General features: G+C 52.6%; 3 protein-coding genes across 3 annotated transcripts; 2 read left to right on the top strand and 1 right to left on the bottom strand.

Moving 5' to 3' along the window:
• Positions 1 to 2304: 2304 nt before the first annotated feature.
• On the top strand, positions 2305 to 6180 carry LOC137905182 (E3 ubiquitin-protein ligase TRIM39-like). The gene is made up of 12 exons (XM_068749391.1): positions 2305 to 2418; positions 2507 to 2947; positions 3034 to 3138; positions 3228 to 3323; positions 3445 to 3678; positions 3778 to 3946; positions 4033 to 4122; positions 4487 to 4510; positions 4591 to 4617; positions 4866 to 5041; positions 5128 to 5283; positions 5533 to 6180. The coding sequence occupies exons 1-12, from the start codon at positions 2305 to 2307 to the stop codon at positions 5737 to 5739; spliced, it is 1839 nt and encodes a 612-aa protein (XP_068605492.1). The 3' UTR covers positions 5740 to 6180.
• A 743-nt stretch (positions 6181 to 6923) lies between these two features.
• ube2m (ubiquitin conjugating enzyme E2 M) lies at positions 6924 to 10519 on the bottom strand. Its single transcript, XM_068749442.1, has 6 exons — positions 10267 to 10519; positions 9315 to 9409; positions 9189 to 9227; positions 8962 to 9065; positions 8507 to 8570; positions 6924 to 8245 (listed from the first exon to the last, which is right to left on the bottom strand). Exons 1-6 carry the CDS (start codon positions 10379 to 10381, stop codon positions 8105 to 8107), a joined length of 558 nt encoding a protein of 185 aa, XP_068605543.1. The 5' UTR covers positions 10382 to 10519; the 3' UTR covers positions 6924 to 8104.
• Positions 10520 to 13430: 2911 nt separating this feature from the next.
• zgc:158376 (uncharacterized protein LOC100101643 homolog) lies at positions 13431 to 18413 on the top strand. The gene is made up of 10 exons (XM_068749384.1): positions 13431 to 13604; positions 14609 to 14752; positions 14831 to 14917; positions 15017 to 15202; positions 15507 to 15539; positions 15697 to 16958; positions 17158 to 17321; positions 17411 to 17572; positions 17868 to 18089; positions 18172 to 18413. The coding sequence occupies exons 1-10, from the start codon at positions 13431 to 13433 to the stop codon at positions 18411 to 18413; spliced, it is 2676 nt and encodes an 891-aa protein (XP_068605485.1).
• Positions 18414 to 21839: the final 3426 nt, after the last annotated feature.

Here is a 21839-nt window from a genome sequence, read left to right as displayed (position 1 = left end):
AACCCATCCTGTTGCTGTTGATGGAAGTCGCTAAGCTCTGTGCTATACCCATATTGGGGGATATTTCAGGTCAAATATATTTAAACAGTGAAACGCAATTATTTTATATTGCTTATATTCTGCATAATACTATTCAAAAGATTTCCACACAAATAACACCAAGCCGTTTCAGTTTAGCTAGCTAGCTAGCTCACAGTGTTGTATCTGGATCAAGTCATTATGCTAATAGCTGTTCAGCGCTATTAGCGTGTCATACTTTTTTTTTTTAACGCCGGGGGAGGAGTTTCGCCGATGACGTCAGCAGCTACGACCGTCAGACGTGAGTGAATAAGTATGAAATCAACGATTCCACGAAACACCTGCGTTCACGCCCTTACCTGGAATGCCCTCCGTCCCGTCTTCAGGTGAGAGGAAAACGTCTGAATCCAGATTTCCCTGAGCAAGGCAGCAACGACGAGCTGGAATAAGTCAGGAAAATACGCTCACTGGAAGATGTTTGATCTTTAGATTGTATTGACAGATTTTTAATGTCTTTGTTTCATCTTTAATTAATGTATTTTAGTTACCAGCGTATTCTATATAATGTTTGTTTGGTGTTTATATCACTCGTTTAAATATTAAGATATTAACAATATTAATTATTTTTACTTTTTTATTAATATAACTAATTTATGTATTTATATATATATTGTAGATTTAGACTATAAAAGTGAACATTTATGGATTAAAAAACTTATTTGAAACATTTCTGTAGCATATTTCCTATATTTAAAGTATGTTAGAGAAACAGGAAGCTTTCATCTAATGGAGTTGTGATTCCTTTTTAATGTGTTTCTGCTTTAAGTAATTCTATCTGTAATTGAAAATCCATAAATTAACGTTCACACATTTATCAAACTGAATGCAACACCATGAGCACATGAAAACAGGAAGAACATTCTTTCCAATCAAACTCACCTGACAACTTTGCGCACCTGGTGTCATTTGTGACTCCGCCCACAGATCTCACTTCGTGACAGCAAACCTGAGCGTCAGGATTTCTGACCGAGACGCTGCGGAGAGACGGTAAGAAATATCTGCTGCTCAAAGTTTCTATAAAAGACAGAAATCAAATTAAAGAAAATCCAATTGGAAAATCTGTGAAACAGTTTCGGCGATTGTTTGAAATTTGGAATTTCGGCTAAAGATCTGCTCTGAAATCTTCCAAACGGAAACGAGCGTGTTGAATGTGTTGCTCTCGAGTCATCTGGGAACTGGTCATTCGGACATTTGTTTGTTTCGTTTGGTGTGGCGCGTTTCCAGTCTCTATGCTAAGCTAGGCTAACGCTGTCCTGACCGCAGCCTGTTGGGCTCCATACATCACAGGTTCACATCCTCACCGGACTGAGATCACGTCGTCGGACTTTTAATCGACAACGTTCATAATTGTTTTATCCTCCGAGTCCATTTTTAGGCTTTTAAAGTTTCCCCGTGTTCATCCCGAAATTCTCCGAAGACGCGCTCTCGAGTGGAATAAAGGGCTCGACTGAATTTAAATTCTGAAATCCAGAATCCAGCAGTTCAATCTGGTGAGAGGAAGAGGAAGAGGAAGGTTCCAGTCAACGTTTCTGCTCTAGCAGAGACACGGGAACAGAAGTAGCCGAATCGAGGCGGGGCCACGCGATGAGGGCGGGCCCGTGACGTGGGGTGGTGATGTCACCGCCCTGTTATTCTCTGATGGATGGACCAGCCCTTTCTGTTTGATGCCGACTGGCTTTATTGATGTCCCCGGGTTGCAGGTTTGCTGAGTCACCGTGAGCTTCTTCTTCTGTGGTGCTGCTTTTCAGAGGTCACGCAAGCCCCTCCCAGCTCTTTAACCCATCGATTCCTTTAAACGCCGAAGCCCGTTACCTGTTGAACTCGTTCCCCAGTCCTGTTTTTCGGGCATCGTCGGCGTCTTGTCCCGGTCACACCTGTCCCGGCGTGTCTCTGGGGCACCTGCGTCGTCTCTGTGTGAGAGTTCAGCTGCTCTCGGAGGAATGCGGTTTGACCTGGTTGGTTCCTGTGACCCGTCGGGATCGCTTCCTTTCTGTTCTGCTCTTTGCGGTTGAGCTGGCTCCTCCCCTCTCCACCTGGCATCAAGTGGGCGGCGTCCTCGTCCTGATGGACACAAACGACTTTAACTTTGTTTTGGCGTCGAACGTTCGCGTCCTGCAGAAGGAGTTTCTGGGGGACGGGCTTCGGGGCCCCCCGGTTCTTCGGGCCCCCCCCCCCCCCGGTCCTGGTCCCCTAAAGACGGTCCCTCTGTCCCGCAGCAGGATGCCGATGGCGGAGGCCGCACCTCAGGGTCTGTTCTCGGAGCAGGAGCTCACCTGCTCCATCTGCCTGGATCTGTTCGACGAGCCGGTCTCCACGCCCTGCGGACACAACTTCTGCCAGGTAGGCCCCGCCCACCTGGACCCGGGTCACGAGTCTCCTTCGGTCGGTCAGGAACTCAACGGGACACTGTCCTCCCGTCCGCCTGCAGGCGTGCATCGGCGGCTACTGGGCGTCCAGTTCCGTCTGCACCTGTCCGCTGTGCAAACGGCGCTTTGACGAACGTCCTCGGCTCAACGTCAACAAAGTCTTCGCTCTCATCGCGGACAAATACAAATCTGCTCATTACACCGCGGCCGGCTTACCGGCGCCCGACAAGACGGCGTCTCTGCAGGGCGGCACGACAAAAAACGCCGACGCGGACCAGACCAACCCGTTCCTGTCGGCGGCGGGCGGCGAGGTGGTCTGGTGCGACGTCTGCTCGGGCGCGAAGCGGCTCGCCGTCAGCTCCTGCCTCACCTGCACCGCGTCCTACTGCAGCGAGCACGTGCTGCCTCACCACAACACGCCCTTCTACGCCAAACACCCGCTGAGGGACCCGCAGGAGGCCCTCCGGGGCCGGACCTGCCCGGTCCACCGCCGCCTGCTGGAGGTGAGCAGAGAGAGAGAGAGCGAGTCCTCTGCGTCATTCGATGCAAACACTCTGATTCTGAGACGCCCCCCCCCCCCCGGGTCCAGGTCTACTGTCGGACGTGTCAGGACTGCATCTGTGCCATTTGTGTCCTGGAGGAACATCGGACCCACAAAACGGTGTCTGTCCAAACGGAGAGAATCGGCAAACAGGTAGAGCGGACGGGGCGGGGCGGGGCGGGAGGTGTGGTCTGATTGAATGAAGGTGTCGTTCAGCCAATCACGCGTCTATCTGCGTTCAGAAACAGGTAGCGAGGACAGAGCAGGAGATCCTGAACCTCATCAAGGAGAAGGAGCTTCATTTGACCGACCTGAGGAAGAAACTGGATGGGGTCAAGGTCAGACGGGAAATTCTGTCTTTGAAACTTAAATAGTTAAAGTTAAATATATATATAGATCCACCAACCAGCCGCTGCTCGGCTCTGATTGGCCGGTACCAACGTTGCTGTTGTGATTCAGACTTACGCGGATGGCGAGCGAGGCGAGGTGCAACGCCTCCTGTCTGAAGTCTCCGACTCGTTGGACAGGATCCGGTCCCACGTGGTGGGCGGGATCGAGAGACAGCTGGAGGCTGTGGTCTCGAGGGGGGAGGGGCAGGTGAGCCGCCTGGAGGGAGAGCTGGGCCAGCTGGCGCAGAAGAGGGCCACGCTGGAGGTCCAGGCCGTCAGTCAGGACCACATCGGCTTCCTGCAGGTGAGCTCTGGGCCGCCAGTCATTGATGGCCACGCCTGTTAGCGTTAGCTTCTGTTAGCATCACGCCATCGTGCCGCCCCCCCCCCCCCCCCCCGTCAGAGCTTCGACGAGGCCGCGACCCCTCTGGCTGAGGTTCGGAGGGACGATGTGGACGAGACGGAGGACATCTCCCTCCATTTCCATCTGGGAGACGTGAAGAGCTCGCTGTCTGAGGTGAAGGACAAGATGGACGAGATCAGGATGGGGGAGGCCCGGTCCCGAGGGTCGGGTAGGTCGCGGCCGTCGTTGGGGGTCAATGGTTTAACTGCGCACCTGTCCTGTAGGACTGACCTTGACCTCTGACCTGCGTTCCAGTCTCGTCTGGTGACCTGATGCTAGCAGACAGCGTGTTCAGTCTGAGAGGAAGCACCGCCAGTTTGAGGAAGAGTCAGTGGTCTCTGAGAGGTCGGTGACTGATCAGCTGATTTAAAACCAGTTTGAACCGGTGGAGGACGACTAGTAGCCGCAGCGTAGCCGGTGACTAGACGCTAACGTCTTAGCCGGTGACTAGACGCTAGCGTCTTAGCCGGTGACTAGACGCCAACGTCTTGGCCGGTGACTAGTAGCTAACGTCTTAGCCGTTGACTAGTAGCTAACGTCTTAGCCGTTGACTAGTAGCTAACGTCTTAGCCGTTGACTAGTAGCTAACGTCTTAGCCGGTGACTAGTAGCTAACGTCTTAGCCGTTGACTAGTAGCTAACGTCTTAGCCGGTGACTAGACGCTAACGTCTTAGCCGTTGACGTGTGACTGTTTCCTTTCCTCCTCCAGATTCAAAGAAGAACAAAGTCTCAGGTACGTTTCTGATCGATCGTCTTGGTGTTCGACTCCATCGGCTGTTGAATCAACTCTGTTTAATCAATAATCTGTCACAGGACACAAGAAGGCTCGCGTTTACATGGGTGAGTACGTCGTTCCAACGTTTACTACTGTTAACCTGCTAACTTAGTTTATATTAGCTCGCTGGAGAGTTAAAGATTTAGACGAGTTTTTGTTAATGAAAACATTAGCTGCGGGTTAAAGCTAATTGCGTGTTAGCCTGCTCACATTAGCATCCGCTCTACCCAAAGGTGAGTACTTGTTAGCGGTCTGCTGTCCTAGAGAGGCCACCGTACAGGTGACTTGACGCCTCTCGGCGCCGTGTTTCCAGAGGACGTGACGTTGAACCCGGTGACGGCGTATCCCTTCCTGATCCTGTCTGACGACAGGAAGCAGGTAAAGAGAGGCGAGAAGCTGCAGCACTTCAGAAGCAACACGCAGCGCTTCGACGTCTGGTCCTGCGTCATCGCCAAGGAGGGCTTCAGCAGCGGACGCCACTACTGGGAGGTCAGCCCCCCCCCCCCAGCGCAGGTAACACTGGGACCGGGACCAGCGTGGGGGGCTCACCTGTGTCTGTTCTCCACCTGCGGCAGGTGTTTGTTGGGGACAGCAAGGACTGGAAGCTGGGCCTGATCAGTGAGTCGGCTCAGAGGAAAGGTCTGTTTGATTTGAGCCCTCTTAACGGATACTACGCCATCTGGTGGAGCAACAAGATGCTGCGTGCGCTGACGTCGCCGCCGCTCACCAAGGTCCGACCGCTTTATTCTGTTCTGGTTTTAATGCCTGATAGAATCACAATATAAATGAATCTGAAATTTAAAAATAAAATTTGACAGGAATTCCTAAATTTTTTTTTTTTGATTGATTATATATTTTTTTGAAGTGTTTTCTTTGTGCGTCCTAGAACAAAGACAAACTTTACTCTTCTGTCATTCGTAGATCTTTATCAGTTGAAGTTGTTTTCAAAGCTGAATAAATAAACGTGTTTTGTCGTACAGGTGAAGAACCCGCTGAAGCTGCGTCAGGTGGGCGTGTTCCTGGACATGGAGGAAAGTCAGGTGTCCTTCTTCAACGCCAAGTCGGGCGTGCATATATACAGCTTCAGCGGAGCGACCCAGTTCAGCGAGAGGATGTTTCCTTTACTGGGGACGGGAGACAAGGAGGTCCCCCTGATCCTCATGACCAACCAGCACCACATGGCCTAAGGGGCGGGCCCAAACCTCAGGGGAGGGGCCGAAACGTCAGGAAGTATCCGAGGAAGAGGAGCGAGCACACCGACGGAGGATGATGATGATGATGGAGACGTACGTCTCAAACTGAGTCTCGCCACAGAAGTGTAAACGGAGCAATGCGTTACTGTCGCCATGACAACAAGTGGCTACAGAAATCAATGTTATGAAATCAGATCAAAGTGAAGACTCGGAGTAAAAATGTCAACAGTGATTCAGTAACTGAAAAAAGTAATCAGAGTGAATATTGATCGCTCTCGCTTTGTATTTCTACCTGAAGCATCCGGAACTTTCCATCTCTCTTTATTGACAGGAGTGTTGTCCCCGCCCCTTCACCTTTCAACCAATGACGGTAGTTTGCTGAACCCTGTCGTCCGTTTTAATGTACCGTGTTTGAAACTGAAATAAAGACAAGCGTCCGCGTTCACGTCTTCTCCGGGTGCCGTTTACCAGTAAACGACGCGTCTCGAACACGTAACCGGATTAAATGTTGTAGAACCTCAGAGGTGTGCTAGGTCAGTGAGACCCGCTGGACACGCCCACCATCCACCTGGGGTGAATGCTTCTATCTGTACTCGTTCCATAAAGTAACATTTAGAGGCGGCAGAGTGATAAACAAAAAAGACAAGATGGAGAAATGTCCTCAGGTGTGGCGCGTCAGCTCTGACTGTTCAGCAGAGAAGTTGCTGCTAAAGGCGTTTTCTGAGGCGTGGTCACAGTCGGTGGGACGTCTCTGGGGAGTTGATCAGTAACCTTTGAACCCAACCATCTCCAGTGACTGTGCATAACATCGGCTACCATGACGACTCGTCGCCCGTCCTGCCGATCGTGTCCAACCCTCCTTTGGAGGAAACGCTGAATCCTGTTTGTGGGAGCTGAACCCAGAACCCGCCGGCTGTGTCCGACTGATCTGATTAGAGCATCCTCCATCTCGGTTGGACCTTCAGACGAGACGTCTTGAAGCTCGTCTGTTCTGTTCGGTCGTAGCGGTGGAATGTTTCTGTCTCAGGATGGAATCTGAACTCGGTTCTATAAATGAGGCTCCTGTTCTGGTCCCAACGTGGGTCAGACGTACCATCAGAACTCGTTAGGGGGGCGCTAGACGGCGGCTGGTCCACCGCCGTGTCGTGTCGTGTCAAACGGACGTCACGACGTTTGTAATCATTCAAGTTCATATTTTATTTAACATAAATCATATTGCAGTCAACGTGAACAGCTCGGGTTTCAATATACACAATAGAATCGTAACATTTTAAGCCCCACCCAAAAAATTAAAACAAAGCCTGCCCCCTCCCAACATTACCCACCTCACTCCATTAAATGCACTGCCCCCCCCCCCCCGAACATGAAGAAAAACAAACGAAAACGCCCACCCGACACGTCGCCCCGCCCACTGGCGCTCAGAGTGCGATTTAGCAGCAAACGCCAAACAAAAACAAACAAGCTCCTCCCACTGTGAATCCGTCACCACCCACTCAAGCTCCTCCCTCCAGCACTGATATGATTTCCCCAGCTGTGGAGGGCCAACCTGACTCCGCCTCTCCCACATGCTAGCCCCTCCCACCCTGACACGGAAGCGTCGACCACCAATGAGGAAATGACGACGCCTGGAGCTGCTGAGTCATTGGTCGGGAAGCGGAGCCGCCATCTTGATATGAGGGACTTTTTAAGGCGTACCTGGTTGTGGCGTGAGTCAAACTCCTCCCACTGCCACTACTGAGCCCCTCCCACTCAGACAAGCCCCACCCACCACCAACTTAATGCTGATGCCATATGTTGACCTCACAGCTACAGCTGAATGACACGGGAGACTATTTCCGTGGGTTGCCGGGCAACCAGCACAATAGCCGAAGACACAGAACGCTGTTGGCGAGTTTGGCGTTTGCTGCTGGCGGGCAGGAGGGAGAGGGGGTGTGTCCTTCTGATACCTGTCTGAATTAGGTGTGGCCACAAAATAAAAAAAGAAATTCATGCCAGTATCATCATCATCCTCATCATCAGCGTTGTCGTCGTCCCCCCCCCCCGATGCTTGCTGTCAGCCATCTTTTCAAGTCCATTTCCGTTGCGTGTGCATCCCGCTGTGGCGTGTAAACGGCTGAACGCTGCGTCTTCAAAGTAAAACAGAGGAACACAGTAGGGGGAGGGGGGGGGGGGCTGAAGAGGGGGGGGTTCTTTTTTAGTTTTAAAACAGAAGCATCTTCTTGCGCTCTGCTTCCTGTTACTGCAGCTCCTGCTGACAAGCAGGACTGAGGGGGCGGGGAAGAGAACAGGTAAGGGAGAGGGGGAGGAGTTTAGGGGAAGGGGAAGGGGATGGGGAGGGGGAGGGGGAGGGGGGGGGGAGTTATTTGAGACACCTCTCGAAGTACGTGGCGCCCACGTATCCACCCTTCAGCGAGCGCTGGACATTCTGCTCGAAGAGCCGCCGGTTTGTCCGGAGGACCTCTGCTGCCTCCTTGTTCAAAGGATCCTCGGGGTTAGGCTCCTGGGGGGGGGGGGGGGGGGACGGGGGGGGCACACAGCAACACATTAATGCTGAGATTTGATGCTTTCTCTGTCCCGCTAACGTTTGTAAACACTGAAGAAAGCAATGCTAGCGTAGCGTGTTGCGATGCTAGCGTAGCGTGTCGAGATGCTAGCGTAGCGTGTTGAGATGCTAGCGTAGCGTGTTATAAACAATAATGAACCAATTAGGATTTCTCTTAATCACAAGATCAATTCAGCCACCGACTCAGGAAGAACTCACTAGAAATAGATACTGCAGGCCGTAGATGATGGAGTTTACCGTCAGCACGGGCTTCCAGTCCTCTCTGTGAAGAGTCAGAAACACCACAACGACGTCACCATGGCAACGATCGCACCGTAAATAAAAGAACAATGTCACGACGCAATAAGAGTCAGTCTCAGAAACAGAGGAACCACATATTTAATGGAAAATGGTTCAAAGACTATTTAAAATGCTGAAAATGAAAACTTTGTTTTGTGAAAATTCTACGCTCGTGTTAAACGGCAGCAAAAGGTTTAAAAAAAAGTTCAACAAAAGTCTGGAAAAGTTTAAAAATGCTAAACCTGGTGGAACGTGTTACAATAATGAGTTTACCTGGCAACCGGTTAGTGACACGATTGGCTATAAGAGCATGCAGAGAGGCGGAGTCTAATCTAAACTTCTGATTTGTTCTTTACATTCAGGTGTGAACGCACCTTAAGATATTTAGGCAGACGTTTCCTTCCAGGTCGATGTTGGGGTGATACACCATCGTCTCACACTTTACCTTTGGGGGGTCGTGGGGGTAACCCTGTCCTACCTGCACGCACACGCACACGCACACGCACACACACACACACACACACACACACACACACACACACACACACACGGTTAGCAGTTCTGCTAAACAGGCAGCTACATAAATGAAGAAAACGTTCACCTTAAAGCTGAAGACAAACTTTCCTCCTTTGTAAAAACCCTGAAAGACAAACAGAGCAGACATTGAACGTCTGCGTACGTCTGCGTACGTCTGTGTACTTGTACTGCATTTCACTGACACACACACCTCGTCGGGTGAGATGATGAGTCTGAAGTTGAGGAGGTCATCGTCGTCGGGGAAGTTGATCTCACATGTCTTTGGCAGGTTCAGCTCATTGATGTCTGAAACGGGAACGCATGTCAAATTAAAGATTTGATTCTGTCGGTTTAATATCAATAAAGGTTGAAGCTTTTGGGATCACGTTCATAAGCCGATCGGTCTGAGACTGGATCCACCGGGTCTGTTCAGATCCCAGCCCGGATCTGGAGCCGGGTCACAAACTCAGAGCTCGCTTGAACGTTCACGTTCTGCTCCTCGTTCTGTCATCATCCTACGTCTGCACGTAAACACCTGGGAGCGCCAGAACCGCCCTCGAACCAAAGAGAAGTGATTCTGATCAGGTGACCTGGACGGGTGCACAACGCCCAGGTGTGAGATGTCCCACACAGGTACGTCCCGACAACTCAGCAACCTGTCTGCCAGCTCCAAATCTGTCTACGGGTGGGGGGTGTCTACAGGTGGGGGGTGTCTACGGGCGGAGCAGCAGGTCGGATTAGTCGGGAACTCAGTTTGAGCTCAAGTGGACCACCTGTAGACAATCAAACAGAGCCGACACAGCAGGTGGGCTACTTGAAGCTAGCTGCTCCTAGCTAACATGTCAACGCCGTGTTGAGTTGCCTCTGTCGGGGTGAGCTAGTTACAGCTGCGGGGTATCTTCTGCCTTTGCTGTGTACACGCTGGATGCTAACGTGCTAGCCGAAGAGTCTATGACACCAGCTAACTCCTGCGTTTTAGAAACAAGCTAGCCGCTGTAAGCTAGCATCACTTCCAGCTAGCTGTTAGCCCGAGTTCTAATGATACCACTCTGTATCAGCGTCTCCCGAGGAGCGAGGCGCCCCGTTTCGTTATAGCAGGTAGCTAACTAGTTAGCTAGTCAGGCGGCCGAGTTAACCAGCGATCGGCGCCGTAAACTACCCACCTTTCTGTATTCGGAGCTGGGCCGCGCTGGCTTTCTTCCCCCCGGCTCCTGTTCTGTTTCCTCCAGCAGATTCCTCGTCTTTCTTCTGCTGTTTCAGCGAGAAAAGCTTAATCATCTTCAGATATTTGACAATCGGAGGCCCGTACTGGGGATCCCTGCGGTGTGTCCGAGTCCTGCGGTAACGTGAACCGATTCGCTTCAGCCCGAACAGCACCGTGACGTTGATGGAGCCGGCGCGTCTCAACTAATTACACCGAGGACACTAGCTAGCCACTGAGCTAGCCTAGCCTGTTAGCTAGCAGGGGGGGGTGACGAAGTCATATTCAGGAAGACGTCCAGTCATTGAGCGTGCTCTGATTGGTTGACTGACATTGAGCCACGCCCATCCCCACGCCTCATTGGTTCCGCAGATCAAACAGAGGCTCGCGAGTCCCGAGCAACTTTCACAGCGTTGAGATTTGATCCGCGTTTATTTTTGATATTTTATAAATTATTTTAATCGTTTAGTGCTACAGGAATATTTTTAAAGCCATCTGCTCTTGTTTTATTCTTTACTGCATCCTCAGGTTCTGCATTTCTCAGGTGCAAGAATTCTAATTTTCAGCATAGTGGAATATTATCATAAATTATAATTATAACTCCAAACTAACTCTAAACATATGAAGTGAAATAATCAGCCTCAAAATCAAGATTAAACAACCAATTAACGAATTATATGTCACATATCAATAGTAAAGATTTATTAATTGATTTATTGAACATGCCAGAAGACTTCTGAATGGAATTATAGAACTCATTTACAATCTTCAAAAAAGACATTTTAATTTAAAGGCTTATTTTGTGAATAAATATGTTTGCTCACGCTGTTATAATAATTCATTATCTTCCCCCCCACTCGGGTAAAACTACAAGCTCCACAACGCCTCTCAGCGTCGACGCGACGTGACGTAACCGTGCAGGGGCGTGGCGTGCATATTTTCACTGCCTATATTTTATTTACAACCTTTTATTTATTTATTTTCTCCTTGGAGGCAGAAATAGAGAGCGGTCACCGGTGTGATGTAACCAATGCGGGGCCGATAAGAACCGGAAAACGCACAGCCCCGCAGCCGGGCGCCGCACAATAGAACCGGAGAACAATAGCTGCGCGGCTCGCTATTTACCAGATCTAGATCCCGCGGAGGGGTTTCAATAGTTGCTCGATTTAAAACCACCGCGCTCCGGTTAGAATGAGCCATTTTAAGTATTTTGAAGCCCCCCCGGGACGGAGAGAACACGTTGTAGCGTGCGGAGCGTAGGGGCGAGAGAGGTAGACTCTGAGCGTACCACGGAGAGAGAGAGAGAGCGAGAGCGAGCGAGAGAGAGAGAGAGAGAGAGAGAGAGCGAGAGAGAGAGAGAGAGAGAGAGAGAGAGGAGTGAATGGGCACGACTCCGGCAGCAGCACTGCGCCCTTCACTTAATCGCTATCGATCAGTTTGATAATCGAGACATCTCGATCCCTCGGCGGCTCCCGCTAGGCTAGCAGCGGAGCTAGCAGCAGAGCTAGCAGCGGAGCTAGCCGTGACACCGGAACGCAGCGGCCACCGCGATGGGACGGGAGCCCGGGAGCTAACAGCAGCCTGGCTGGGACGGAAACAAGGAAGCGGACGGCTAGCCGCGCTACGCCGAGGCTAACGTTGGCTAGTTGTTGGCTAATATAATTTCTAATGAGCGACCCAGGAGCATGCGACCCGATACGGAAAGGTGACTCCCTCCCTCCCCGCTAATCGCTGCATCAATCACGGCGACGTCTCCGCCGGCGTCCGGTGTCGTTTGCGTGTTTCCATGCAGCAGATAATGAAACAGGAAGCATACTGCAGCGGGCTAGCGGGCTAGCGGGCTAGCACGCAGCCCGGTGGGGAGCGCGGCGCGATGGGTGCGGGTTGTGTTGCTCCGCGCACGCCGGCGTTTAGTGAACAGTCGGAATGTTCCGATTGTAGCTTTTTGTGTTTCCTGCTGTTGCGCCGAATGCGCGCCGCCGTGACGCGCTACATGCTAGCTGCTAGCTGCTAGCATGTAGCGCCTGTCTCCGCGCACCTTCGTGAGTCCCGTCTGCTAACTTGTGTTAGCGGCGTGTGTTTTGTGTTGATCCTCCTCTGTCCCAGCGATAACAACACGATCACGGTGCCTCTGAGCTGATCAGCGTATCGATTATCTGAATGCGGAGCTGAAGCCTCGGAGCTTTTCACCAGAAGTCAGGAAAGCCAGCCTGCGGGGACCCGCGGGGACCCGCGGGGACCTGCGGGGACCTGCGGGCTGCTTCAAGCCCATATTTACTCCTGCATATCAGAAAAGCATCATTTTAATACGAGTTGATATTTGTTTTGCTGATGTTTGTCTTATTTTTAGTGTAAATCCATTAATAGCCCCCCCCCCCCCCCCCCCCCCCGGACTTGGTGATTCTGGTCCTCCGTTCGGTTTTAGTTTATTTATGTGAATCATTTCTGGGGAATCTTTGTTTTGTCACTTCAAAGAAAGCTCTAATGTTCTCACCTTTTTAGTTTGGGTGGAATTTAAATTGCGTCGTTCAGCGTTTATTACCGGAAGGTTGATTTTTACCTCCCGTTCGCTTTTTATTCGACTTTTCAAAGGACCAAACGGATTTCCACGGCGATCTTTGTGACGTTCCGTTAGAGGACGTCTTGTCTCGGGGAATATTAGCGGATCTGGAGACATTTAGGAGGACGAGATCTACGGCTCTACGTAATCTCAAGACAAATCCAGGATCCTTTGTTTCTGGTTCCGGAGCTTTGACTTTGGACTGGTTGGATGAAGGGGGGGGGGGGGGGCAGAGGGACGTCTTTCACCGGGCGGCCGTCTCGCTGTCTCGTTTGGGCGTGAGACGGTGCGATCGAACGGCCGTCCACCAGAAGACGGTTTTTGTTTCTCATCTCAGAATGGAGGCGCTGAGAGGCGGGACAGTTTGGGATCCCTGAGCCTGGTCTTCCAGGCGTCTTCTGGCTCTGCTCCCAGGTCTGGGCCAGAGATGCTTTGGGGGGGGGGGCGGGTCCTCGATTGCAGGGATCAGTTCTCGCTCGGTGACTCGGTCCTGCCGGCTAACGCTAGCCGTCCAGCTCACCTGTGTGCACGCCGTGTCCGTGTCTCTGCAGCTGACCTGTTGGGGGATGTCGGGCAGTAAGGCGCTGGGCGGGGGGGCGAGGCGCAGGCGGACGCGGTGCCGGCGCTGCCAGGCCTGCATGAGGACCGAGTGTGGAGAGTGTCACTTCTGCAAGGACATGAAGAAGTTCGGCGGACCCGGACGGATGAAGCAGTCCTGCCTGCTGAGACAGTGCACAGCGGTGAGACGCACGCACGCACACGCACACACACACACACACGCACTGGGTCAGCAGGTCCAGGATCAGAACCGATACAAACAGGAAGCTGATCAACTCTAAATCATTGATCCGATTAAATAAACGGACCCACCAGTAAGGATCAGGACGATGTTCAGAGCAGCAGCGTGCTCCAGAAGCTGACATGTTGGCGTGCACGCACACATGCACATGCACACGCACACGCACACACACACGCACGCACACGCACGCACACTTCAAATAATGAAGATGAGGAATTTTTTTGTGTCAATTCTTCAAATAGCATCAGCAGAGAGCCGGAGCCCAGCAGGAGAGGATGCTGGGTTTCCATGGCAACCAGAGATGGTTGCTGGTGCTGTGTGATGGAGCTGGCTTGGATCCATCACAGACGACGCATTAACACAAACACACACAAACACACACTGATCTCGTGTTGAAGGAGGATTACATATTTATTACTGGAGGAGCAGCAGCAGGAGGAGGAGGAGGAGGAGGAGGAGGAGGAGTGTTGGGATCCTCATGAGGGAAAGGGAGGAGGAGGAGGAGGAGGAGCAGCATCCGTGCTCCTCACCAGAACAATCTGGAGCGCCTCTGGCAGTTCATCAAATCGAGCAGATCTGTGCACAGCCTCTTTGCATTGTGGGTAATGGAGGCACTTGCTACATCAGCTCTGTTAGCTTATTAGCCAGTTAGCATGCTAAACTAAGGTGGGGAACATGATGGAATGCTAATGTTAGCATCCATATCAGAGCTGCAGAGGTCTCTCTCTACTTGTCTGACTCTCCTGTCTCTCTCTCTCTACCTGTCTGACTCACCTGTCTCTCTCTCTCTACCTGTCTGACTCACCTGTCTCTCTCTCTCTACTTGTCTGACTCTCCTGTCTCTCTCTCTCTACCTGTCTGACTCTCCTGTCTCTCTCTCTCTACCTGTCTGACTCTCCTGTCTCTCTCTCTCTACCTGTCTGACTCACCTGTCTCTCTCTCCAGCCGGTGCTCCCTCACACGGCGGTGTGTTTTTCGTGTGGGGAGGCGGGGAAGGAGGACACCGTGGACTCCGAGGAGGAGAAGTTCAGCCTCTCTCTGATGGAGTGCACCATCTGCAATGAGATCATCCACCCCAGCTGCCTGAAGGTGAGTGGCTCCGCCCCCTGACTCCGCCTCCACCTGTTGAGCTGCAGGTGAACCCGCTGACGCCGCTTTTCTCCTCAGATGGGAAAAGCTGAAGGAATTATCAACGATGAGATCCCAAACTGCTGGGAATGTCCCAAGTGCCACAAGGAGGGGAAAACCAGCAAGGTAGGGGTCGGACCAGGTCGCCGGGGGCGTCGCCGGGGGCGTCGCCAATGGGCCAGCCGTCCTGCGTGGCTTTTAATCTGTCTCTCTCTCTGTCTCCAGGAACAGATGGACGGCTCGGGGAAACGCAGGCTGGACAACGGCGAGGTGGGCCGCTGGAAGCTGACGGATGACCCGCCCCCCAAAAAGAAAGCTCCTCCCTCCCTGGAGGAGGTGGGGAGGATGGACGGGGGACACAAGAGGAAGAAGGAGAAGGAGCTGCCACAGGATAGCGGAGCCAAGAAAAAGGTGAGCGGCGCCTGGAGTCCCCTCAGCCTGCTGGACGTCTGAACCCGCCTGTCTGTCCTCTGACTGTCTGTCCTCCGCCTGTCTGTCCTCCGCCTGTCTGTCCTCTGACTGTCTGTCCTCCGCCTGTCTGTCCTCCGCCTGTCTGTCCTCTGACTGTCTGTCCTCCGCCTGTCTGTCCTCCGCCTGTCTGTCCTCCGCCTGTCTGTCCTCCGCCTGTCTGTCCTCCGACTGTCTGTCCTCCGCCTGTCTGTCCTCCTGTCTGTCCTCTGACTGTCTGTCCTCTGCCTGTCTCTCTCTCTCTCAGGTGAAGGGCACCCACGAGAAACGTCTGAAAAAGGTACGGCGCCTTTGAGAGGCCGTCCCCCTCCGGAGTCCCTCAGGGTCTCGGGAAGCCCGCCTTGCTGGCTTGGTGGGCGTGGCTCAGAATCAGCCAGCCAATCAGTGCGATGATGAAGACGTGTTTGACGCTGAAACTTCCATTTTCTCTCCGACAGAAACCCAAACAGGAGGGGGCGGAGTCAAACGGGCCCATCTCCTCGGCAGGAGGAGCAGCAGGAGGACTCCAGGGATCTTCAGCAACTCCTTCCTCCCAATCTGGGGGAGGAGTGGGCGGCGGGGGAGGAGCCGGCGGGACGTCGAGCGCCGACCAGCGGTCCCACCACCGAGAGAAGCTGGAGCGCTTTAAGAGGATGTGTCTGCTGGAGCGTCGGGCCGAGTCTTCGTCATCGTCTTCCTCCAGCTCCGAGTCCGACTCCGAGTCCGACTCGGACGACTCCCTGAGGGGGGAGCAGGCAGGTGGGGGCTCCTCGTCGTCTTCCCCTGCCCCGCCTCCTCCCGTTGTCTACGGCAACAGCAGCAGCGGGAGTCGAGCGGAGAGGGAGAGGAGCCGCAGTGAGAGGGAGCGCCGTCTGGCGGAGCTCGGCTTCAGCGCCAGCGAGGAGTCGGACGCAGAGGCAGGGAGGGGCGAGGAGGAGGTGCAGGAGGAGGAGCCGGGAGGGGGGGATAAAGTTCGGCGGCGAGGGGGAGGAGATGCAGGCGTGCCTCCACGAGGACGTAAGACTGCACTCCTCGATGGCGAGGAGGAGGACACGCCCACCTCAGACAGGACCAGGAAAAACTCTTCTTCACTGCCCCCGCCCTCGCCCCTCTCCTCCAATCAGATGCCTCCGACCTTACAGCACGACGGCCTCATGGGGAAGCAGCGCAGCAACGGGCAGGAGGCGCGCAACGGGCGGACACGAGGGGGCACGGGAGGCGGGGGGGGGAGGGAAGGCGGGGAAAAGGAGAACGCCAGCGGAGTTTTGACCAATCACAGACACAGCGGGGGGGGAGGGGGCGGCACCAAAGGCAGCGGGAGCCGCGGCAACAAGCTCCGCGGCAACAGCAAGAACCAGCCGTCCAGGAACGCCACCACCTCCTCCTCCATCCCCACCTCCAACGGGGGAGGAGGCGCTGGGGGAGGCGGCCTCATGATGTCGGCGATGGCGGCGTCTCCCTGCTCGCACCCGTCCCGCCTCGCCCCGCGCTCTCACATGATGAAGCGCAGCCCGCCGGCGGTGCCCTCGCCCCCTCGGCCCATCCAGATGGAGAGGCACCTGGTCCGCCCCCCCCCTACCTGCCCGGAGCCCAGCTGCCTGCCGCTGGACTCTGGCTCCTCCCACATCATGACGCGCGACGTGTGGCTCCGAGCGTTCACCCACCTGAGCCAGAGAGAACTGTGCGTCTGCATGAGAGTCTGCCGCACCTGGAGCCGCTGGTGAGTGATGTCATGTGATGACATCACACCGAGATGTGTGACATCACTGTTAATCAGCCGCCGTTCTGATTGGCTGTCACGGACACGCGATACTGACGTGGATATTCGGTACTTAGCGTAGCGTTAGCTCTCTGGCTAACAGCCGTTGTCCCTTGCTGCTGATTCTCTGCTCTCATTGGTTGAAATGTGGTCCACTCAGGTGCTGCGATAAACGATTGTGGACCCAGATCGACCTGAGCCGCCAGCGCTCCATCACCCCCCCCATGCTGAGTGGTATCATCCGCCGCCAGCCGGTTTCCCTCAACCTGGGTTATACCAACATCTCCAAGAAGCAGCTGATGTGGCTCATCAACCGCCTGCAAGGTGTTCGCCGCCGCTTCCTGTTTACCTGCGGCGCGCCGTGAACAGGGTCTCACCCGTCCGTCTCCGTCTCCGTCTCCGTCTCCGAGCAGGGCTGCTGGAGCTGAACGTCTCCGGGTGTCCCTGGCCGGTGGTCTCGGCGCTGTGTCAGGCCGTCTGTCCCTGCCTGAAGCTGCTGGACCTCAGCAGAGTGGAGGACCTCAAAGACTCCCACCTGAGGGAGCTGCTGGCCCCCCCACCCGACACCCGGACAGGTGAGGGGCGCGCCCGCCGGGACGTGGTTCCGCTTGTTCAGGACGGCCTGCTGTCTTTTCGACTCGAACTCCTCCTAGCATAGCATTAGCTCGCTAGCTTGTCCATGCTTTAAAGTCCTGTTAGCTTTAGCTTTCGAGCTAGCACTTGGGCTTTAACAGTCACTAAAAGCTTAATTTTAAAATGTTGTTGAATGAATTTTTTCAGTTTTCAGTTTTTAAATGTGACGGAATGATTTCGACGGAGCTCGCCTGAATGTCCGTTGCTCCCCCCTCTGCTCTCTGATTGGCCCACCAGCTCACGGCGAGACCCGAGTGGGGCGTTTCCAGAATGTGACTGACCTGCGATTGGCCGGTCTGGACCTGAGCGACGCCTCGTCTCGCCTGCTGGTGCGTTACGTCCCCCACCTGTCCAGGTTGGACCTGAGCCAGTGTGGAAACGTCACGGACCAGACGGTCCACACGCTCGCCTCCCCCGTCTCCCCCCTGAGGGAGAGCCTCACCCACGTCAACCTGGCAGGTGAGGCGTCGGCCCCCGTCTGGGTGCTGCCTCTGACCCGGCTCGCCGTCCCGCTCGCTCTTCACTGTCCTTCTTGTCTCAGGTTGTGTGAAGGTGACGGAGCAGTCGGTCCCGCTGCTGCGCCGCTGCACCTCCCTGCAGACGGTCGACCTGCGCTCCTGCTCCCTCCTCTCCTCCGAGACCGGCCAGCTGCTCTCCTTCTCCTCCTCCCACGCCCCCGGCTCTTCCTCGTCCTCCTCTGTCCCCGCCACAGTCGCCGTTTCGTCCTCTTCCTCCTCCTCCTCTTGCCCCCCTGAAGACAGAACGCTGCTGAAGAACAGCTAGAACCCTCCCCCGTGTCATGTGACACCTGATGGCGTTCAAGCCCCGCCTTCCACCTCGCTACACTACAGACAGGGGGAGGAGCCCGTGACATTCCTCCCATCGCTGGAGGAGGTTTTGTCCGTGAGGAAGAGGAGGAGGAACATCCTTTGGGAAGGTTGTGGGTAATACTTTGAATTAGAACCCAAGCGTGTACATATTTGTTCTCTGTACAATTTCTGGGTGTTTGTATATACCTGTAGTTTACTGTAAATGACCCCCCCAACACTCCTCCGTCCTTCTTTCCTGTCAGTCGTCATGCCGACGCCACCTGCTCGTCTGTAGCTGCAGACAAGCCTTCAGTGCTCGTCCTCGGTTTGATATTTGTCTTTTATTCAGGCTAACGGTTTCCCTCTGCTTCCAGTATTTATGCTAAGCTAGGCTAAACGCGTAAATTATCCCTAAACGTCCGACTGTCGCTCTGAAATCTCGTCTTTCTGACGTTCAGCCGATCGCTGGGCGGTTCCGCGCAGTCCGGATCGTTCCATTGGTCGGTTCGTGGCCGACTTGAACCCGAAGCGCTTACCGATAAAGTTTATTCAAGCGAAATGCGAGACGCCGTAGAGAAACTGTAGGTGGGAGTGATTTTTAGTTCCCCTCAGTTGTTCCATTCCAGAAGCTGGTGGGTGGAGCTTCGGTCGTAGCTCCGCCCCCACCGAGCGTCCACCCAAATGTCATTGGACTCTGCAGAGGAGTTATTGCGTCATCCTGTTAAGCAGCAAACTAACGTTATGACATCATGAATGTGATCAGAGATGGTTGCCATGGCGACGGCTGACGTTTCAGTCGGAGCTCAAACGAGTATTAAGATTCACTCTCGAGGAAACGTGGACACGCGTGACGTTTTACCGCGTCGAGTCTCGAGCACTGAGATTTGTGTCCACTAGAGGGCGGCGTTGAAATCGAGCTTCCGTTATCGCTCGTTTAAGCCCGAGCCCGCGGGCCAATCGGAAGACGTCGCCCTGCTCGTCGTGATCTTTTTATGAAATGAACTCTAAATGCTGCTAATCTGAGTCGGGAGGGGGCGTGTTCCTCTGCTGATGGGGCGTGGCTGAGAGTTCCCTCCTGGTTTCAGTGTCTCTGCTAAGCTAGGCTAACCACAGCTGTCTGATAGCATTCCTAAAGTCAGACAGGCTGCTTCAGGTCAGTGCGACAGGTGAACGTTATACAGGTGTGCGTGTGCGTGCGTGTGTGTGTGTGTGTGTGTGTGTGCGTGCGTGTGAGAGATCAGACCTCCAGTGTGTTTGAAACTGAGCCTCATCATCCGTCTTTTATCACCCTGATCAGATTCTTACGGGAAGCGATCGATCGTGGTTTTCTCAGGTGTATTTTTTTGTTTTTTATTTTAATTAAATTAGCTTTTAATTTATTCGTTGCCACCGCCGGGCTCCCATTGGTCCACGCGCACATTCCTGCGAGAGAAGGCGGGTCGTTGAGTCTCGCGCTCCTTTCGGTTTCGGTGCATCGTGATTTTCTTGTGTTTGTCTGGAACCCATTTCTGCCCGGAAGCGACGAAACGAAAGAAAAAGAAACGAAAGAAACTCGCTTTCCTGAAACGGCGCCGGCCGTTTATGAAAACTCTGAACTGTTCAACAACAAAAATCACTCCCACCTTTTATTTCCTTTCTAGAATCAATCCGGATCCAGTTTCTCATGAATGCGACGCTGGTTCTGTCGGATGTCTGGGTCCGTTCTGATCGGATGTCGGCGACCCAGATCGACCCCGTCGGATGGAATGTTTGTCAGAAAACGTTTCGTATATTTATTGCCGCGAAACTCGAGGGAGGATCCGTCGCTGACGTGGGCCGATGGCGGCGCGTTCGAGCTAACGCATCACTTCCTGTTTGCCGCTGCGGCAGCCCGGAAAATCAAGTATTAAGAGCTTTGCCTAAATTTGAAAGCGCCGCGTCATCCGATGCCTTGTTGTGCCATAAACACGCCACATCGATGTTCTCGTGTTAAACTTCTGAGTCGGTCTGTTTTTATATTCGGTTGTGATTGAATCGTTTTTTTTAATGTTTTCTGTTATTGATTTTTAACTTGGTAAGAGGTGAGCAGCTAACGTCTGATTGGACGATAATCCCTCACTCCTGAAAGCTCTTATCCAATCAGACTCGCAGCCGCCTTTCTCAACCTCCCCTTTCTGTTATGAGCGATTTAAAGATGCACTGGATCATCATCATCATCATCATCATCATCATTGTCTTTTGCCAAATGTAATTTTGCTGAGGAAAGGGGCATTTCATCCTGCTTTCTGTTCTTCGTCTGCTTTTCGTTCTGGGTTATTTTTTTTAAATACTTCGTCCATGAATCTTCCGCCGTGTTGATGGAAAAAAAATGAGGAAGAAATGGGAACAAAAAAGTGACACAAAAAGACCAACCAAGGCAGCTACGTATGAGTGACTACTGTAAAATGACTAATAAAGGGGCGATGTTTTTTTACGGTTTGTGTTTCTGTGTGTTCAGAAACGATCAGAAGTCCAGCAGCGAGCTAAAACTAAGCGTGTTTGATTTCACCTTTTGACCTTTCAAATCAAATTCTTTTTGCCAAGACTTTATTGACATAAATCCCAGAAGAAGAAGCGTCTTTGGCCGAACTTGAACAAGTCCAGTTGATTCTTTGACTGACTGAGATCCGGCACAGACACGACAGAATAAAAAATTGCTATTGCAATCCATAGGGAGTGGAATAATATATTTAGTCACTGTGATATCCAAATTGTTGGCCGGATTTTGGGTTTATTTAAAAGAAAAGTACTGAACTGTCCCCAGAAGGTGCTAAAATGGGAAGGGCTGTCCCAGAAATAGCAACAATTTGAGAGTATAAGAAGTTGGGTTCCTTCTTTGCTGCAAATATAGACTGTTCTTTGTATCTTTATAGACCAACCATGGAAAGTAAACTAAATCAGGGTTGATGTGTATTTTTAACTGATTCCTGAATCCATAAATGGGTTTAATCAGAACCAGAAGACATTTTGCATGATAGTTCATATCGGACCCCTTTATGACTGGGATTTCTGATGAGTGAATTGAATGCAGATTTTACAAGATCTATTTTTTTTTAAAGCCTCTATCATAATTAAATGGGACAATATGGATTTGTTTTATGTAGTTATTTTTTCTGAATGAAAATGTACACGTTTAATTCTTTCCTGTGCTCCTTATTTTGAGATTTTAAAATAAAAATGAGCGGAAATCAAAAATCATCACATGAGCGCGCGCGCGCGCGCGTGCGCGACTGAAAGAGGAGCAAACGTGGTCACGCGGGTAGCGGGGAGAGGAGTGTACTGTTGCGTTCAGGGACATCGTACATCAATCCAGGAAGTGAAGCTGCATTTGTTTTAAATAGAGGCAATAATCTTAATATCAATAGCTTTCGACCTTTTCGAA

This window comes from Brachionichthys hirsutus, chromosome 16, assembly GCF_040956055.1.
Source record: "Brachionichthys hirsutus isolate HB-005 chromosome 16, CSIRO-AGI_Bhir_v1, whole genome shotgun sequence".
NCBI classification, from domain to species: Eukaryota; Metazoa; Chordata; class Actinopteri; order Lophiiformes; family Brachionichthyidae; genus Brachionichthys; species Brachionichthys hirsutus.
The sequence above is the reverse complement of the archived record's forward strand: the minus strand, read 5'-3'. Positions and strand labels throughout refer to the sequence as shown.

What these genes read in the sequence shown, in the direction of transcription:
- LOC137905182 (XM_068749391.1), top strand. Translation starts at nt 2,305, where the DNA reads ATGGCGGAGGCCGCACCTCAGGGTCTGTTCTCGGAGCAGGAGCTCACC. An exon ending in GGCCCGGTCCCGAGGGTCGG is followed by an intron (nt 3,947 to 4,032) that starts GTAGGTCGCGGC and finishes CCTGCGTTCCAG; the next exon opens with TCTCGTCTGGTGACCTGATG. An exon ending in CGTCGCCGCCGCTCACCAAG is followed by an intron (nt 5,284 to 5,532) that starts GTCCGACCGCTT and finishes TTTGTCGTACAG; the next exon opens with GTGAAGAACCCGCTGAAGCT.
- ube2m (XM_068749442.1), bottom strand. Translation starts at nt 10,381, where the DNA reads ATGATTAAGCTTTTCTCGCTGAAACAGCAGAAGAAAGACGAGGAATCT. An exon ending in AGTTTGTCTTCAGCTTTAAG is followed by an intron (nt 9,066 to 9,188) that starts GTGAACGTTTTC and finishes GTGTGCGTGCAG; the next exon opens with GTAGGACAGGGTTACCCCCA. An exon ending in GTCTGCCTAAATATCTTAAG is followed by an intron (nt 8,571 to 8,961) that starts GTGCGTTCACAC and finishes GACTCTTCACAG; the next exon opens with AGAGGACTGGAAGCCCGTGC.
- zgc:158376 (XM_068749384.1), top strand. Translation starts at nt 13,431, where the DNA reads ATGTCGGGCAGTAAGGCGCTGGGCGGGGGGGCGAGGCGCAGGCGGACG. An exon ending in ATAGCGGAGCCAAGAAAAAG is followed by an intron (nt 15,203 to 15,506) that starts GTGAGCGGCGCC and finishes TCTCTCTCTCAG; the next exon opens with GTGAAGGGCACCCACGAGAA. An exon ending in ACGAGAAACGTCTGAAAAAG is followed by an intron (nt 15,540 to 15,696) that starts GTACGGCGCCTT and finishes TCTCTCCGACAG; the next exon opens with AAACCCAAACAGGAGGGGGC.